General features: G+C 41.7%; 1 protein-coding gene across 1 annotated transcript; it reads right to left on the bottom strand.

Moving 5' to 3' along the window:
- Positions 1-17,327: 17,327 nt before the first annotated feature.
- On the bottom strand, positions 17,328-19,305 carry LOC147900315 (uncharacterized). The gene is made up of 5 exons (XM_087377591.1): positions 18,831-19,305; positions 18,337-18,598; positions 17,935-18,139; positions 17,647-17,849; positions 17,328-17,537 (listed from the first exon to the last, which is right to left on the bottom strand). Exons 1-5 carry the CDS (start codon positions 19,280-19,282, stop codon positions 17,328-17,330), a joined length of 1,332 nt encoding a protein of 443 aa, XP_087233717.1. The 5' UTR covers positions 19,283-19,305.
- Positions 19,306-20,326: the final 1,021 nt, after the last annotated feature.

Below are 20,326 nucleotides of genomic sequence, written 5' to 3'. Positions count from 1 at the left end.
GCTTATGCTTATGCTTAAGCATTAGCATAAGCATAAGCATGAGCTTATGCTTATGCTTATGCTTAAGCATTAGCATAAGCATAAGCTCATGCTTATGCTCATGCATGAGCATGAGCTTATGCGAATGAGAGAAGGGGGAATGAGAGAAGCATAAGCATGATCTTATGCTTCTCTCATTGTCTATTTCCGCATAAGCTCATGCATAAGCATGAGCTTATGCAGAAATAGAGAAATAAAGAAGGGGGAAACTTAAGCATAAGCTCATGCTCATGCATGAGCATAAGCATGAGCTTATGCTTATGCTTATGCTTAAGCATTAGCATAAGCATAAGCTCATGCTTATTGTCATGCATGAGCATGAGCTTATGCGAATGAGAGAAGGGGGAAATAGAGAAGGGGGAAAGAGAGAAGGGGGAATGAGAGAAGCATAAGCATAAGAAATAGAGAAGGGGGAAATAGAGAAATAGAGAAGGGGGAAACTTAAGCATAAGCTCATGCTCATGCATGAGCATAAGCATGAGCTTATGCTCATGCATGAGCATGAGCTTATGCGAATGAGAGAAGGGGGAAATAGAGAAGGGGGAAAGAGATGAGGGGGAATGAGAGAAGGGGGAAAGAGAGAATAAGAGAAGAGGGAAAAAAGAGAAGGGGGAAAAAGAGAATAAGAGAAGAGGGAAAAAAGAGAAGGGGGAAAAAAGAGAAGCTCATGCTCTCATGCTATGCGGAAATAGAGAATAAGAGGGAAAGGAAAGAGAGAAGGGAAAAGAGACGAGGGGGAAATAGAGAAGGGGGAAAGAGAGAATAAGAGAAGAGGGAAAAAAGAGAAGGGGGAAAAAAGAGAAGGGGGAAAAAAGAGAATAAGAGAAGGGGGAAGAAGGAAAGAGTTTGAGGGGAAGAGAGGGTTCCTACGCCCATCACTGCAGCTAGCTCTTAAGGTGCTAGCTGCAGGCCAATGCAAATAACAAAAATAATAAATGGAAAAAAGAGGAAGCACTTACCTGAAATAGTATGTCCCGCTCGGTGAAGTGGACTGGCCCTACAAAAGAGAGAAAACAACCCATTTTTTCAAATAAGATGTTAGTGGAAGGAGGAGATTACAAAAGCAACTTCTTGAAGGGAGGAGATTGAGGAGACAAGGAAAGGAGGAGATTGAGGAGACAAGGAGAAAGAGAAGGAAGAGAAATACGGAAAAAAGAGGTGAGTTTTCTTTCTTTCTTGAAATCTCGTTTTTTGTTTCAATCCTTTCAAAACAAGCATGAAAACTAGTTTACAGGTTTAGCAATACAAGAAGAAACACTCACAAAACTAAAGCTAACAAACAAACAACCTACATTGTTGAAACAAACTCACCTCTTGAAGAACTTCCTTTCAAGAAACTAAAGAGGGAAAAGGATAGAGAGGGAGTACAAGAGGTAGGAGAAGGGTGAGGAGTGGAAAATAGAGTGGGAGGTTGCTTGAAATAGGTGGGAGGTCGTCGAAAATAGGTGGGAGGAGATATTGGCTTGCTTACTTGAGAGATTAGGGAATAGTATGAACAAAACGCCGCGCGTTTAGCGTTTTGGATTTTAACCCACAACGTCGCTATATAGCGACGCTTATTCGTCGCTATATAGCAACGTTTTTAATTAAAAACGTCGCTATATAGCAACGGAAAATTAAAAACGTCGCTATATAGCAACGGAACAGAGGAAAAGGTCGCTATATAGCAATGCTTACTGTCACTTTTTTGATGTGGCATCAAAAGAAGCTCAAACATGCTATTTTATAACTGTTAATATCTCCTCTTCATGCTTATGTTGTGATTTTATAAGTGTAGATGGAAGGGACGAGTGGAAGCTTGTCCGATGATGCGCCAACACCCGGGAGCATGAAGTGGCTTACGGAGAGGTTATACTGTCATTGCACTCATTGCAACCGAGAAGTATGACATCAACGTCTTATTATCATGCGCCACTTGCGGATGTATGGGGAGGAGCTGGAACCAGTACCCCCCGTTGGTGTTGCACATGTTGATGGATCATCGGTAAGTCAAAGCTATTTAAGTTCGCAATCTTATTGTATACCAGGAAATAGAAGATCTTATATTTACATGAAATCTTAAAACAGGATGAGGAGGGTGACGAGGGTATACATGTACCTTCTCACTTTCAGCAAGACTATAGTCTCCCGGATGACGATGAGGGTATGGTCGACATGATGGATTCATTTTTAGGGGCACTACATCCCACGTACACGTGATGTTAGAGTCTGAGGTCAAAATGCGAGAGTTGCAATCAACACAATTGTACGAGGGTGCTAGGATGTCTAAACTACGTGCTTGTCTCTCAATCTTGAATCTACAAGTACAGTATGGGTGGTCGGATACAAGTGTCTCGGCCTTAATGAGGTTAGCCCTTGCATTAATTTGACTCATTATTTGGATATTGTTTGTTTTGAGAATCATCATTTGGATAGTGTCTTTGTCATAGGTTACTCCAGAAGATGTTTCCTGCACCAAATACCATGCCCGCATCAAGAGATGAAGCGAAAAAGATGCTAACAACGGTGGGTATGGATTATGATACCATCCATGCTTGCCGGAATGATTGTATTCTCTTTGATCATGAGCATGGAGATTTGGCTAGTTGTCCAAAGTGTGGGGAACAATGATATAGAGATGACTTGCAGGGTGAGCGGATACCGGTAAAGGTCTTAAGACACTTTCCCATCATTGCAAGAATACAACACATGTTCCGATGCAAATCCATAGTGGAATTGATGACATGGCATGCATCTTATCGGTCCACTGATCACACATTGAGGATTCCCGCAGATTGTGCAGCTTGGAAGCACATAGATAATCAGTGGCCGGACTTTGCGAGGGAGCCATGCAACTTACATCTTGGGCTAGCCATGGATGGCGTGAATCCTTTCGGGTTACGCTCGACATCTTGGTCGACATGGCCCTGTGATGAATTACAATATCCCACCATGGCTAACAATAAAAAAGGGACACCTCATGCTTGCACTACTTGTGCCAGGAAAGTACAAGGCAAAAAACATGGACGTGTACATGGCACCTTTGATAGAGGAGTTACAGATATTATGGAGAGGAGTGCAGGTCTTTGATATCTCTAGAGCTCCTAGACATACCAATGATATTTTGGTCAGGGGTATCTTGATGTGGACCATGCATGACTACCCAGGATATGGAGAGTACGCATGTACGTGTTTGTGTCTTTACATGTACAATGAGGGATTATGCTTTTTTTACTCTCTTTTGCACGCATGTCTTGTACTAACACATTCATGCACACGTGCAGGACTTGTTACAAGTGGGTACCATGCTTGTCCTGTTTGTGGACTGGCTCTAAAATCGCTTGCACGCTACTCCAAACATATGAGAAAAAATGTTTATGAAGGTCATGCTCGATACCTTCCGCTCGACCATCTCGCACGTGGAGGTCAGCTTTATCCACCACCATCATATTTGAAGGCAAGTGATTGGATTCAAGCTTGGAGGGCGAATGGAGAGGAACCTCCTCTTGGTATGAAGAGGCTATCGATCTTTCACGAGCTTCCTTATTGGGGTCAGTTACAAATCAATTATCTCTTGGATCCCATGCATATCTTCAAGAATGTGGGGGCTACTATTTGGGCACACTTAGTTGGTTCCAAGGACTCGAGAGGAGTGCGACAAGACTTGCATGCTATGAATAGGATGTCTCATTTGTGGCCCCAAGTGCATGCTTCGGGAAAAATTGTCCTCTCGAAAGCAACGTGGATCCTCTCTACGAGGGAGGAGGCAGTGGTCAAGGCAGACATTGCCTCTTTTCAAACACCGACAGGGTACATGTGTTGCTTGAAAGGAGCATTTTCAAAGGACAATAAGCTTAGTGGCCTCAAGTCCCATGATTGGCACAAGGTCTTACAGGTATTCTAAGTAGAATTAGTGTACCGATAATCGTGATGCATTAGCGTTATTATTATTATGTTATACTGTTGACATGAATTCATTGTTGCTTTGATAGTTCATCCTCCCAATTACAATAAAAGGGTGCTTACAAGAAGATGTTAGAAATGCTAAATTCAAGATCTGTGGTATTGTGAGGTATGCTTACTATCAAATCGCATTATGTATTTTCTTCATGGACATGTGAAATAGGTGGATATCTCAAATATCTTACATATGCATGGACATGTGAAATAGGGGGATATCTCAAAAAGAGATCTCTATATCGAGCCGTATGCTTGCTTGAGAAGCACTTTCCCTCGAGCATTATGACAACTCAAGTCCACTTGCTTGTGCACATAGTTGATGAGGTGGCTATAGCAGGTACCGTTCATAGTCGATGGATGTTTTTTCTCGAGCGGTTTATGAAAACTTGAAAGGGGTTTGTAAGACAAAGAGCAAGACCGGAAGCAAGCATGGCAGAGGGATGGCTTGTGCAAGAGTCATTAGTATATATCACAGAGTTTCTTGCATCCACGGATCTTGATATGCCGCAAGCTTGGCACAACAAGGATGATGATCGCATCATTGGCGAGCTGGTTTCCCAAGGAAAAGGGATTGAAAGAAAGATGAGCGAAGAGCAAATGGAGAAATTCAATAAGTTTTGTATCCTCAATAGCCCTGAGATGCAGAAGTGGATTGAGAGATATGAAGTGGCCAAAGCAGAAAGAATAAATGCAAGGACGAGATTCAGAGTAATGTACAGGCGATCACAACCATATCCACGAGATATGGCTCTTCTCCCTACTCACATGTCACTTGATTGGCTACAACTGGCTCTACGTAAAGCCGAACGTGATGGAGAGACAATAAACGAGCGCGAGCGAGAGTTATCATCTGGATGTATGGTGCATGTAAGTTTCTTACCTCTTGACGTAATTAAGTAATTATTTGTGGCAATATATGCTATAAAATAGATGCATCTTCATTGTTTTAATGATGCTCTTTTACAATACAAAAAGTACAGTGCATTATGGTCATATGGACGACATTTTCACGTGGAACGCATCGATTCAAAGAGAGTCACGTATGATTGTGGAGTCATGGCTAACTTCACACAAGATAGCTGAGCAAGTGCTTCAGATACCAATCTTCTCTCCTCACAGTTGGATTATTGTGGAACCATATGCGACATCTATGAAATTGATTTCAGACGATTTACTATTTTCATTCTTGATGTAAAATGGTTTCGAACTACTTACAACGGTCCCCAAGCGACAGTGAGAAAAGATAGTAGCGGTCTCTTTGCAATAGACTCCACCAAACATTGGACCGATGAAAGTGATACTTTTGTTCTTCCGGAGCACTGTGAGCAGGTGCATACTAATGATTTAATTAGTCGAAGCTTTCGTTTTTAAAGTCCATTGATACATGTACTTGAGCATAATTTCATATATATAATTGACGACATTTGGACCCATCTTCAATATAGGTGGTTTTTCATCCGGATCGTTCTGATCCAAGATGGTGGTACGTGATCCAAGTTGCACCACGAAGTAAGCAAATTTTTGAAGATCGAGATGTGGATATGGAGATGCCACTACCAATGGCGGATCCAATTGATGAATCTAGTGAAGAAGATGTAGATCACCATATGAGCCAAGAGGAAGATGCGCATAATGACATCGCACGGGAGGAGGATGGAGATCACGATATTGACGAAGAAGACAACAATCATCAAGATCAATCACCACACTTAAGCTTTATTGAAGAAGATGATCAAATACTTTTAGGTGAAGGTACGATGCTAGAGTACGATGATGATATAGGAGATCAACTCGGTATAGAGTTGGAGATAGACTTGCTTGGCGCCTTAGACTTGGCTCAAGATGAAACAGTTGATGTAAATGCTCTTATTTGATTTTTCTCATCTCAAACTTGGACATGAATATATGAGCTTCAAAGGCTTGATGTACATGCTCTCATTTTTTTATTCTCTATGAGCTCAAACATGTATGAAAATTTTAAAAAATTTGTCATTGGAAAAAACTAACTTTTAAGGCCTATTAAAAAAAAAATCCCTCTCTGTAAAAACGTCGCTATAATATTTTGTATCAGTGTCGCTATATAGCGACTTTTAGCAACAGTCACTATATAGCGACGATTTAGGAAACCCGCTTTTCATACTGACGATTAACGCTAAGCGGGCGCTAAACGTCGGTATGTAAACATCGCAATAGGATCCGTGTGTAGTAGTGTATGTACAGTAGGCTAGGATGTTTGTTACCATCAAGGGTTTTCTCTAGATTGCAAGTAAAGCTTCACAAAGTCTATGCAAAAAAGAAGAGCCCAAGCTTTGCTGCGGAAGATGCTTGATATCATTTTCAGAGAGCATGGATGTAGTGCTTAGGTAAGGAGGGTTGACAAATGACTGGGAGGACAAGCAATGGGTTGACTTGATGCTTCGTCACCTGAGGCCAATCTAGGAGCATGAGGTAAGAGTTGATTCAACTTGATGCTATTGTTAATATCACTTGAAAGGATCTTGATGAAGTATATGGTAGAACAAGGCCTTGTGGAGGCATGAGAATTGAAGAGGACATCATGACGAAGGAGGTTTACAAAGATCTTGATAGAGCTTTACTAACAATGACAGTCGGGATATTGCACTGCTTTTGATCATCCAAGACTATGCTCATCTACTAGAATGCTCTACTTCGGACATCCTCTAATGATAGTTGTCTTTTTGTGTTGTCTAGAGTCTACTGAATGATCTTGGATGTTGGAATCATCCTGCTCACAGACACACACAGATCCTCTCAAGGTCACAGTGGCAAGTTTTTGGGATATTGTCTCTCGGCATTCAACTATGATTACGACTATTGACATTTAGGTAATATGTCAGTTTCTTATTCATTCACGAGACTTATCCTCGGTGCTCATATTCTCGATGTTTATATCCTCAATGTTAACTTGGAACCCAAGGAAGGGCCCATTCCCTCTGATTATACTATCTTTGGGGAAGGAATCGCACTAGCTCCCCGCCCACACTATGTGTGGTTATAATAATTATATATTAAATATAATAATATAAATATTTTTAATTACTCGTCTATTCAAAATTTCTTTTTTTCAATTTGGATTCTTACAACATTCCTTTTGTTTAATGCATGTTATGAATGTGAGGGAGCAAGGAAATCCAAGATGGATGCAAGATTGAAGGATGACTGCACCTTTATTCAAATGGTTATAGTCCATGTGACAATATTGTGAAAACTACAATGAGGATCAATTATTGTATTGCCTTATTCATGTATTTGTTGGACTTCAGCTTCCAAAATATGGACATCACAAAATCAATAATAAATCACCACCCATGACATTTGGAGGGAGGATTGGTTCCTAACGGACCCTGTGTCACATCCCATGTCCTCTATTTTACTCATTCTCTGTTTTCCTTAAACAATTGATAAAATAGTAGGATTCAACTTCAATTTCGAGTTAGTAGTTACGTGCTCCACGATGGAAAGACTACCTACGACAAATCTAGTTTATTATTATTTGCATGAATTTATTTAGTGTAATGCAAGCATTGGTGTACGTTTGTTTAGCATGGCTTTAAAGGAGGAACTTACACAATGTTTGACTTTATTGGGGTTGTTTTATTACGCTGATTCTTTTTGTGGTTCATAGGCTACTGCACTGTTGAATGCCTATTGAATACTAATTGATGCGCACAAGTGTTGTGTGCCTATAGAATACTAATTGATGCCTATTGAATGCCTAGTGAATACTAATTGATGCACGCAAGTGTTGTGAGCCTAGAGATTACTAATTGATGCATGCAACAAGCTCTTTCCCTCAGCCTTGTCACAAATTACTCACTCTGAATCTATGGGTTTTAGCATCATCAAGACTCTTAAGTAGGAGGCTTCGCTTTCATTATGCTTCCTTTGTGACATTGGATGAACTCTTTGTCCACCTTTTGTATGGAAGAAACAAAAGACATTCGAATCTGATTGGATGAGAGAGATGACAAACAATTATGATGTATGCCAAAGAATTGCCAAACCCCAACACAAGGAATTTAATCCCCCTAACCAAAGTCATGGCACAAGAACCGTTTGAAAAATAGAAAATTGACTTTGTAGGACCAATACATTCTACTACTAAAGGAACACAAGCCCGTTACATAATTGTGGCAACTTGTTATTTCAGTTAATGGGTTGAGACAAAAGTAGTACACAAAGCTGATGCTAGAAGTACTGCCAAGTACCTTAATGAAAATGTGATCACATGGTATGGTTGCCCCTTAGAAATAGCCTCTGATCGAGGCACGCACTTTGTCAATGAAGTGATTCAGGAACTTCTCTTAGGATTCATGGTTGTAGACCAAAAGAGCACTCCCTACTATTCCCAGGGGAATGGGCAAGCAGAATCTACGAATAAAACCTATGCATTATTCTCGCAAAGGTAGTGGAACCCAAATGCTCTAACTGGGCAGAAAAGATGAACTCTGCCTTATGGGCCTAACCACTTTCAAGGTCAACACAGGTCTTATGCCATTCCAACTAGTATATGGTTCCGAATGCAGTAGTTTCATTAGAATTCATTATCCCCAGTCTTTGAGTGGTAGTATAGGAGCACCTTGGTGATAAAGAATCTCTTGAAGCACAACTACTCCAACTTGAGAAGCATACTGAAACGAGATTAAGAGCCTACCATGTAATGACAACAAAAAATAGATAAAGAAAGGCATGGTTTGATAGGAATATCAAAGACAAGGAGATTAATGAAGGTTACCTTGTCTCACTCTACAATGCCAAAGTCCACAAGGGTAAACTAAAGTATCAAGGTCAAGGACCTATTAAAGTCAAGAAGATTTCCCCCATTAGCATTGCGCTCCTAGAAAATCGACAATCAATGGCAATGGGCAGCAGACTCAAATGCTAGTACCACAACTCACAACTCATCCACAATAGCTTACAAGCCAACTCGACAAAAATAAATATTTGGGAATCTCAAATCCCCCCTAGTTAGAACTATATTGTTACACATGCACTCATGAGCGTATGTACATTTTTGGACATATAGGTAGACCTAATCTATTTTAATCTAGGGCTCAGAGGTGATGACTAGGTCCTAGCTTCCCTATGTATTCTAGCAAATAAGTGCAATGTTAGTCCTTGCCTAGTTGTTAGGTCACGTTCACTCTCATGCATATGAATAAGTCACGTGCACTCACATGATTTTGAATAGGAACATAGTAAACTTTCATTTCACATTCTTGAAGTATGTAATGAATTCACATCACACACACGTCTTCATGCACAAATTTCACACTTGCATACAAACTGATCTACAAGTTGAATGATTAGGGTATAATCCTATCCAAAATTGATGCATGATGGGGAAAAATGCAAAAGCCCAAGAAGATTTAATGAAAGAGACCGTAGCCTCAGCAACGAGACTCCTGCCAAAGTTCACAACCATCTACCTCTTCTCGACCAAAGTGAACCCAATAATTTGTGGTGCAAAGCGACAGTGCTAAAGGAAGAGTCAATGCATGAAATGAAATCAGAAGAAATACCAATGTAGCCCAGATCTCCCTCCAAATATACGACTATTGATGCAGCAAAGTCCTAGGAATTTTTGTGGCCACCTCCATTGGCATATGCACTTTCCAATGCCACAAAAGACTTCCTAGGGAAAAGGGGACTTGGTACCTTATTTGATCTTCTAGAATTCCTATAGGAAACTACTACCTCCAGCGATGCATTGGACAGTAAATATGGCTCCATCACTATAAATCAAAGTCCACTAAATATTATTCTTGCTCTTATAGTAATCCAAAGGGATTTCTCACTTCTAACTAAAGGGGAATAACACCCCTCAAGGCCTATAGATGCCAAACTTTAAGAAATTCTACATCTCCTCCCCAAGGTCACCAAGTTCCATAGGGGTGGAGTAATACTTTGTACAATCATCGGCCCTAGACTCAAGGAAACAACTACATTCCTATCCACAATCTTGGGTGGCGTGGAAAGAATCGATCCCTTCCACTCTGCACATTTTTTTGCTCAGTAGGCAACTAAAATAACAATGGATCCAGTATTTGGTCATCTTCACAGAGAAGATAGATCGTTAATCTGGCCAAAAATGTAAAATTCCCTACTTATTGGCAGTAATCATCAGTAAAGAGGAGCAAGAAAAGGACATGGCTCTACGCTTGTCACCAAAACCTCTTGAGATTTGGACATCCTCATGTCACCCATTTGGGAGCAATCCCAATCACCTCCTCATGCCACATTGCCTAATGAAGATTCCCAAGAGTCCAACAATTACCTCCAATGGAGGTAGGGAATAAGGAATTGCCACAAGAGATGCTATAGCTTGGCACACAGTTGCAACCAATAGATCTCCATCAGCAATAAGAGCCAAAGTCTACATTGGTACAAGAACAACTTGGCAACATCATGGCATCTCCATGGCATACAATGAGCCGCAAGGGGATCTACTACAAGATCAACAACGATGCATAGGCACCTCATGTATCAACAATTTTGACAAACCTCATCACCGTCTTCCATCCTCAAATATCAAGCCAATCGGATGCTCCAAATGTAAAAAATACTCACTAGCTTGGCCAAGGGGCATCATACTCAAGAATTGGAATGATAGACTATAGTAGACATCCAAGACGAATTCCATGGAATCGAGATAGAGGTCACAACACTTCCGGCCCAAATAACAGAGAAAGAGGTTGAAGAAGGGTGGATGAACCAAGCTCTCCAAAATTAGGAGAAAGCAGTGCTTGACATCACTTCCACCCTCTAGTAGAAACAAATACAGCTAATAGTAGTAGTTCATGCTACAACAATCCTATTGAGACCACCAATGACTACTTCACCTCAGCCCATGCTCAGCAAATGAAGGAAGACGTCTGCTTAAGGGTGCATATACATCGATCTATCATAAGTATAGGGAGACGTCTGATGAGCTGTACTTTCGTAAGGCTACAGCTTGAACACTAATTGCTATTGCACCAATGGATGACACAATAGATGAATCCCCACTGTAGTGCATGATCGTGCTTTACCAAGAGTCTATGGCCGCTCTACAAGAAAAAGGTCATCTCAGAGGATGTGCACTAATCCAATAGACGAAGCTCCTACTCAAGATCCTATCTACTCATCCAAATATTAACATGGGATTAGTCCATAGGGGAAAAAGCCTGAGAAATCTCAGCAATAGAAGTGGAACAGAAGAGGGTGAGAGAGAGGGAGATCTAGAAGAGAGCCACACAAGTTTTGGTGGGTGCAAAACACCCTAATCTTCTATGTCATCCATATATATATATATATATATATCTGTGTGTGTGTGTGTTTTAGTATTGTACATAACCGGGGTTAAGGTACAGTGGCCTTGAACCCTCCTGAACCCCCACAACCTCCCACTTAAAGGTCAAGGTTTTTTTAAAGGAGAACAACCATTGGACATACTATCCTGTTGAGATATCCAGCTCCACTCATGATATGCCATGGTGACCGTTGTGCATTTACGTCACCAACTTGTTAGCTGTAGGTGCGATTGGTACACTGCCCATGAATAATAGCTAGATGATAGCTATCTTTATGTACTCTAGTTAGTGGCTTAGTTAGAATGCTACCTAGGTTAGCTGAGTTTGGTTTGAGACCCACATATAGGGTTCACCTATTCCTTTTGTACTAAGAGAGAGCTCTTTTGGCTTTCACAACTACGAAGAGGAAAACTGTTTTTAGCCTCCACCTTTGTGTGTATTCCGCCATTGTGTATGTGAGAAAGCTGCAAGTGAGACTCCTTACTTCTCTCCCACTCTCTTCACATGGTATCAGAGCTTGGTTCGTGGTAAGGAGCTCAAGAAAGCAAACCAAGTTCGCGGTGTCTTGGTAAGAGGATCAGTGTTGCTTTCCTTTTTCGAGTTTGGGAGAAAATCTCTGTAGGTAGCAGAGCTAGAAAGTGCAAGAGTGCACTGTCTCAGATTGGGACACCCTTCGCGGTGTGGTGAGAGGGCAGTATGTGCTGCAGGAATAGGCAAAGCCCCGGTGACATTATTTTTTTGATTCGAGGCCATTTCGGGGCCCATTTTGGTGGCGGAAGTTTTCCACAGGCACTCAGAAAAGTGCCCTGTTTTTGCTGTGCGACCACTGTTCTGCAGGTCGGTGAAAAGTTACCGTAGAAATTGCATCGTATGCCTGTGCATAGAGATATTGGTAGTGACAGAATCATTCTTATTGCTTGTTGATGCAAAATCATCACTAGGAAGTGACTGTGAAGTCAAATACCACTTTCGTCAGTTTTGCAGATTTGCCCTTGTGAGGTAGAAGTTGTGTTTTTTGCAGTGACAGAATATTTTTGCAATGTTCTGTAATGGCGTCTGATGCTCTTTCATAGATAGTCACTAAAAAGCTTGACAAGAACAACTTTCAAGCATGGAAGTTTAGAATGACGAATTTCCTTAAGGGAAAAGGCTATTGGGAGTTCATTACTGGAGCTGAACAAGAACCAGTTATTCGTAATTTTCCCAATAAACAGGAGTTGCATGCATTTAAAGGCTGGCATGAGAGAGCCAAAAAAGTTATGTACTTGCTATCTATCAGTATTTCAGATTCTATGATTGTGCATATTTAGGATGCAAGCATGCCAAAAACTGTGCAGGGTCCATTACAAGAGGGGATATAAGTTGCAAGAAGAGTGCAAGGGAGATAGAAATGGTCGAGAGGGATAGAAGATGAAACAATGAAGGAAATGGAATAGTGGAGGCTTGAGTTTGCAATCCAATTGCAAGGGAGAAAGAAATGGTTGAGAGGGATAGAAGATGAAACAGTGAAGGAAATGGAATAGTGGAGGCTTGAGTTTGTAGCCGGATTGTAAGAGAGAATGAAACGGTCAAGAGGCACATAGAAGGCGAAATGGTTAAGGGAATGGAATAGCAGTTTGTAGCCTGACTACACTGTCAAGGTGAGAACCACCGCGGTGGTTGTAGCCCGACTACACTAGCCCGACTACACTGTCAAGGTGAGAGCCACCACAATGGCTGGCCCAAAATTTAATTATTTCAAGGTGGTAGTATTGACTTGTATGGTAATGAGTGATTAGAGGTGGTGGCATCTAAGATTCCCAACCACATCTGTGGTGACGGCTAAGACCCATTGGGTTGGTAGTTAATTACGAGCCACCACAGTGGCCCACAATTACTCACCTTCCAATTACCACCACCGGGCTTACATGCATTATTACTACGAGTGTAGTACATTTCCAGTCATCGGGCTTGCATGCTCAGGAGAGTACTAGAGTGCATGGTAATGAGGGACTAGAGGTGATTAGGGTTCATGATTTACTTTTATGGGAATTACTACCCGGTGGTGGCGGTTATCATCAGCCACGTCTGTTATGGCTACAATTCCACCAGGCTAGCAGGTAAAATTACCAGCCACCACTCACCCACCACTGAGCTTAAGCATGCATGATCACTACAATGATAAAATATGAAGAGGGGAGAGGAGAAGAGTGGAGATGAGGAGAGAGGGCACAGCTAGAGAGCACACCACAAATGACTAACTATACACTAGATTTAGTTGAAAATGTAGAATATATATAAACCCATTTAGGGTTAGGGTTAGGGTTAGGGTTAGGGGATCTAACCCTTTCCTTTATAGCACTCTATTGGGTTAGTGCCATGCACATATGATCACATGATGGTGCTATGCACATGATGTTGAGCGTGAACTCTCAACACCTTCCCTCAAGATCGACATCATGAAGTAGGCTTTCCCTCAAGATGATGATTCTGGGGAATTTTAGAAGGATTGAACATTACATTCCATCACACCCCTTTAATGGGAATGCCCTTCCTCTGCATCAAACCAAGAGCTAGTCAGTGTTTCTCAAATAGCTCTTTACCGAGTGGTTTGGTAAAGATGTCTGCAACATTCTCTTTGCTATCACAATCCTACAGTGTGATGTCACCAAGTAACACTCTTTCTCTGATGAAGTGCTCTCTGACATCAATGTGCTTTATCTTGGAGTGATGTACTGGATTCTTGGCCAATGCTTGAGCCGATTGATTATCATAGTATATTGTTGTTGGCTTTGACTCATCAAAGTAATCTATTTCTGACAATCGTCTTCTGAGCCATATAGCATCACATGCACCTGTAGTGAGTGCTCTATATTCTCCTTCAGTCGAAGACAAAGAAACAGTTGGTTGTTTGTTTGACAACCATGATATAGCACCTTGACCAAGGAAAAATGCATATCCCTGTGTCAATCTCCTGGTCTCATGATCTCCGGCATAGTCACTATCACAATATTCCATGCAACCATGGATGACTTCCTCTGTATTCTATTCCAAACTGTCTTGTACCTCTAATGTATTTCAAGACTCTTTTGGCTGCATTTCAGTGAGACTATTTTGGATTTTCCATAAATTGTGCTAGTGAGCTTACTGCATAACAAATATCTGGCTGAGTGATAGTTAGATATATAAGAGATCCGATGAGCTGCCTATAGTACCTGTCATTGACTGTAGGCTTTTCTGAATCTTTTGTAAGTTTCAAACTCTGTTCCATGGGAGTGGCTACAATCTTGCAATCTGCCATATGAAACTTCTTGAGGAGACTGTCAACATACTTGAGTTGACTCATGAATGTGCTATCTGAATCTCTCCAGAACTCAATTCCAAGACAATAGTGCATAAGTCCAAGATCTTTCATGTCAAACTCTGCAAATAAGTCTTGTTTTAATTTTATGATGAAGCTATTCTTGTTTCCTATCACAATCAGATCATCTACGTACAAAAGTGCAATAGTAACGTATTCCCCTTGAACTTTGTATTAGAGAGTATAATCTGCATTGGACTTCATGTCCCCTAGATCAGCAAAATACTTGTCGATTCTATTGTACCAACTTCTGGGTGCTTGCTTTAAGCCGTAGAGACTCTTCTTGAGATGGCAAACCTTATTCTCCTTTCCTGGTTCAACATAACCTGCTGGTTGTTGCATGTAGACTTCCTCGTCTAGGTAGCCATTGAGAATTGCCTTCTTGACATCGAGCTGATACACATTCCATCTGCTGAGTATTGCTAATGATATCAAGAACTCTATGGAATCCATCTTTGCTACTAGAGCACAAGTCTCATCATAATCCTAACCATATTGCTGTGCAAATCCTTTTGCAACTAGTCTGGCTTTGTATCTTTGAATACTGCCATTTGGATTGTACTTCACTTTGCATACCCATTTGTTTGCTATGGGGTTCTTTCTCGGTGGAAGATCACATAATTCCCAAGTATTATTCTTGTACAAAGCATCCATTTCTTCATTCATAGCACTTTGCCATTCTGGCTTGTCTACTGCATCTTCGAGGTACACTGGCTCTTCTGTAGCCATGATGGTAGTCATAAGAGCATAGTTGGTGGTTTCAACTTGAATTGCTTTGCCTTTCTGAGCATATGTCGATCTGGCTGGAGGTCTGCTTTCCCTGCTGTAGCGGCTCTGTTGGGGCTGATGCTGGCAATTCTTGCTCTTCTTCATCAACCTTTTCTATAGATGACTCTAAAGTTGATGCTTCCATCTCCTGTGTATTTGAGGTTTTCCATTCTGATTCCTCGTCAAAGATTGCATCTCTGGAGATAATGACCTTGCGGTTGATGGGATCATACAACTTGTATATTCTTCACTGTAGCCAACCATGATGCATTTGCTTGACTTTGTATCCAATTTCTTGCGATGATCATCATGTTTGTGGGCATATGCTATGCAACCAAATATGCGGAGATGCCCAATGTGTGGCTTGTGTCCAGTGAATGCTTCATAAGGAGTCATACCTTGTATCGGTTGGGTAGGAAGCCGATTAAGCAAATAGTTTGCTGTGAAGAGTAACCGACAACATGTTCGGTGGTCTCTTTTCGATAAGTTTGAATAAAGAGCAACCGAACATGTTATCGACGATAAGAGACCACCGAACATGTTATCGTCTTCACTTCGAAAAGAGCGAAGAACACGAGCTATGATGTCACGATTGGTGGTAGAATTCGAGGAAGCAACATCGAGCCATTCAGGTAAATACCAGTCTCGAGTCTTCACAAGCTATCTTCACAAGCTTTAGCCTGCATCCTAAAGTTCATAGAGTGACAACCATACCAACACCTCGAGAGATGCATGCATAGTGAAAGTAATGCCCGATCACTCCGATCTGAGTAGTCTATGGGCTTCAACAGAATGCAAGAAAAGGAGAGACAGTGTAAGTGAGGAAGTCATTGCAATAGTGGTGATGTTTTGGCACAAAAATACGAGAGTTTCTCCAAATAACAAGGACATCTGTAGAAAGCAGATGGGATGCAAGATGTTTGACGAGCACATCATACACATGCTTGATACAATACAGGTCAGTGGTTGCCTAAACCATCCCGGTGGTTGTTTGCAAAGTGCTATACCAAAATAGTCCCCTTTAGGCTGGTTCTCTTTATCTATTATCAAAATTCAGCCACCGAGCTAGTGACCACAAATCCTAAATGAATTGCAAGCTATAGAATCATACTGTATTATTGGAAAATGTCCATCAAATTATAAAGTCCAAATCAGGGAAACATTTTCAAATTATAACGTCCAACTGAGTGAAGCAGTCATAAGAAAATACAACCTTTGAATCTAACTAAATATAACATTTTCAAATTATTAAGTCCAGCTGAGTGAAGTAGTCATATCCAAGGCCGGGACAAATGGTGAATTCTATACTTTAAAACTGAAGTTATATAGAAAAGCCAAATGTCTAGTCAGCCATTAAGTTAGTATACAACCAAGTTTTACTCTTCACTTCGAAAAGAGACCACCGAACATGTTATCGTCTTCACTTCGAAAAGAGACCACCGAACAGCCATAGTGACGGGAACTACTTTGAATAAAGAGCAACCGAACATGTTATCGACGATAAGGCAAATTGCGTGTACTTTATCTGGCCAGCCCATCTTGTTCACCGCCTCAAATCAGTGTTCCAACTGGCAACGTCTATTCAATGCTCATCCATTCGTAACAGAAAAACTAACCTCTTCCTTGTTTAACGACTGCCAATCCGACTCTCACCATAAAATTACCACATGGCTTCTTCTTTCTTCGAAGCCTGATGCTGTAATGGAGTCGCTGTCTTGGCTTCCATAAGATTCGCAGCACAAGAACGAACTCCCCACAACGGATCTAGACATCATTCATGCAGTGCAAAATGCCTGTTATAGTATATACTACAGTCTTTCCCGTGTAAGTATGAGACGGAGTTCGAACATGACTGTAATTTCTGTAAGGAGTATACAAGGTCGGCCCTGAGTTACAACAAACGTATCTCTATTCTTTGTAGAATTAGACTACGCTGCGGTTGCTAGGAGAAGCACTCCCAGGCCTATGTGAATCATTGACTGTTCAACGATGTGCTTTATAGATTTCACCGTGTCTGTAGTGTCATCAGATATGCCCACGCTCTTCTTCCAAAGCTGCAAGACTTTGGCATGAAGTGGTAGCAGACTCAAAGACCCGGCCGTGGCGTACGCATTCGCTCTGACACCAAGAAAGCCGATCTGCGCAAAACATGAACTCGAACTACACGTTAGATAGATCGGTAACGTCCTAATTTTCGGAGACCGACAAACATAGTCGTTCGGTCGATGATCATTGGTGTGTTCTTACCAGCAACGCATTTGCCGCCGCTAGACATACACTAGCAGTCAACGCTCCAATTTTTCCTCCGAAGCGAACTGCCAGTGTTTTCACTCCAGCCGCCTTGTCTCCCACCATATCCTCCACATCCATGAGGATTTCACGACTGAGAATGCACAGGAAGAAAAAGAGAGCTACAGCGATGGTGGGGTTTCCAAGGCGCTCTTTGCCGCCTGCAATTTCGAGAAGGTGTCACAACGTTGATCATGCAGTCTTACCGAACCTAGAATGAATTGCAACTTAAGATGGATTCATTACCTATGGCCATAGCTCCAGCCAGAATTGCAGAAGTGATCACCCCGGACACGACCACATTCTTTACCACCGTGAGCTTTTTGAAGAAAGGCGTGTAGATGTAGCTTGCAACCGCAGCCCCTCCCACCAAAAGCCTAAGATTCAAAGGCTCCAGGTAGCATAACCCAATTACTACTGCACCATAAAGGCAGCCAGCAACAAGTTTGACCTGCATGAGAAGTGCCCAGAAAAGTGTTGGCGCTCTTGATCAACAAAACTGGCTCTAATTCACAACGAATTTTGCGTACAAGAGATTCGATAGAAACTGTGTCTACGACACGATACAAAAGAGATAAATAACGGTAGTCTCAGAGTGATGCAGGGGCCAGAAACTATTCAATACTTTACAATATTGGAGGAACTTACATCGTCGGGTTGGATTTGTCCTCTAAGTAGAGGCGTTCTTTTTCCATTTAACCTATCGGTTCCAGATCTGTAGTCGAATATGTCGTTTGCTAGCATCGACGCTACGGTAATTAGCGCGGAGCAAGACGCAGTGATCCATACGGATGATCTCATCAATACACCTATAGTTCGCCCGGCAGCCATCCAGCTTCCCAAAAACACCAGAAACATAGAAGGAAGGAAGTTCTGCAAACGACTCATCTCCATAATGCCTGTAGTAAACCTGCACTTACCCGGTGCAACCACATTATTTTTTATATTCCTTGACGAAAAAGACCTCGCTAAGACGTGCGTCTGGCATGTTCGATTGAAATTTGATCAGTGCGGTATTTTCAAATGATGTTTGTATTGTTGGAACACCACGGAAAGCATGAAGCGAGCCTCTCGAAAGATTTAAAATTTCATATTGGGAGTACTGAACTTGGTGGTGTATCGTTTCGTGCTGCCATACCTACCTTACATAGTCATAAAACTTTTGTTCTGCAGAAGCTGGGGCCGTTACAGCAACGATATCATGGTTTCCAAGGAGGTTTTGCTGCTGATCGGATCTGTGATTCGAATTCTGGTCATTACTATAGGGGGCATCATCAACTGAACATAAAAGTGGTCGCAAGGCGTGGTTATACGGGAGTAGGCAGTGCTTAGATGGACGATGAAGTCGGAAAGTGCTACCACTGAGAGACTCGTCTACTACGGACTTAAAAGAGTGAGACCTAAAGATTGATGTAAAGGGCGCACAAACAAAAGCAGGTGGATGGCACGAGCGACAGACTAATGAGTTAAGTTGGCCAAATGCAGAAGAAGCAAGCGGTCTGGGAGGTGATTGGATTGAGAGGTTGGGTTGATGCTGGAAGGAAAAGGAGGGGAGGTGACGAGGATGGAAGCAATTAGGGAGGGTGTGAGCCATGAGGAGAGGTGCGAAGTAAAACAAGAATTGGCAACGAAATGATGCAATGCAACCTTCGAGTGCTTAGATACTTTTCCTCTCGTCGTAGTCTGCTACAGATGAGAACAGCCATGTGGCATCAACAGCTGGCACGGGTGCGATGAGTCTTGAAGTGATATAAGATGGTTCAACGGTTGTTCACGCAGGGCAAATTAGAGCCTAAATTAGCCCCTCTTCACACGCACACGAAATTGAATTTGAAACCTGGTTAGAACGAAAAACCAAAGTTTTGGTATTTGGGTAGGCCAAAAACCAAAGGTGATTGTTCTCTTTTCAAAGGTAAAATATTTTTATGGTACGCAGCCTAGGGAGAAGTTTGGGTTTCTTGAACTCTCATTGAGCCATGTGTTGTAGATATAGACCATTGATGCAGATTGATCTGAACTAAGTAAACATTAAAGATTTTTAAGAAATAAAAGCCTTGACTTGAGCCATCAAGTTTGACAAGCATGCTTTTTCACCTTGCTTTCTAGTCTTTTAATAGGGTAATGCATGCCTATTTGAGGACTCGAGATGGGTTTCAAGCATCATAGTTCACCATGATTCTTCTAGCTATAGGCCACTCAACATGATGGGACAATACTTGGGTTTCACCATCAAGACCTCAATCTCAGCCCTTACAATTCGAATTTGATGGCAGTTCGTATTTGCGAAGTTTTGTCGAGAGTCGCCCTGTCAAGGAGGATAAGAGAATTGCTTTGGGGGAATAAGTAGCGCCAGAAGTATTTGGAGATGGCTCTTGCATCTTGGGGAATAAGAGAATTGCTTTGGGGGAATAAGTAGCGTTGGAAGTATTGGCAGATGGCCCTTGCATCTTGAAAGACGATGTTGCAGTGCTTCTTTGAGCTACCGATTGTGTATATAAAACCCAGAGCAATTCACGACCTGTAGCAAAGCTTCTCGAGCTAGGAGCTAAGAAAGGCTTGATGTAGGTGGAAATTCGAGGACGATCTAGCATGGTGCGACCAGGCTTCCTCTTCCTAGCAGGTGAGGCCCTAGAATCCA

The sequence above is a fragment of the Dipteris shenzhenensis genome, chromosome 7 (assembly GCF_047967505.1).
Source record: "Dipteris shenzhenensis isolate YYH24624 ecotype China chromosome 7, Dip_SZ_1.0, whole genome shotgun sequence".
NCBI classification, from domain to species: domain Eukaryota; kingdom Viridiplantae; phylum Streptophyta; class Polypodiopsida; order Gleicheniales; family Dipteridaceae; genus Dipteris; species Dipteris shenzhenensis.
This window is presented reverse-complemented; position numbering and strand designations above follow the sequence as displayed.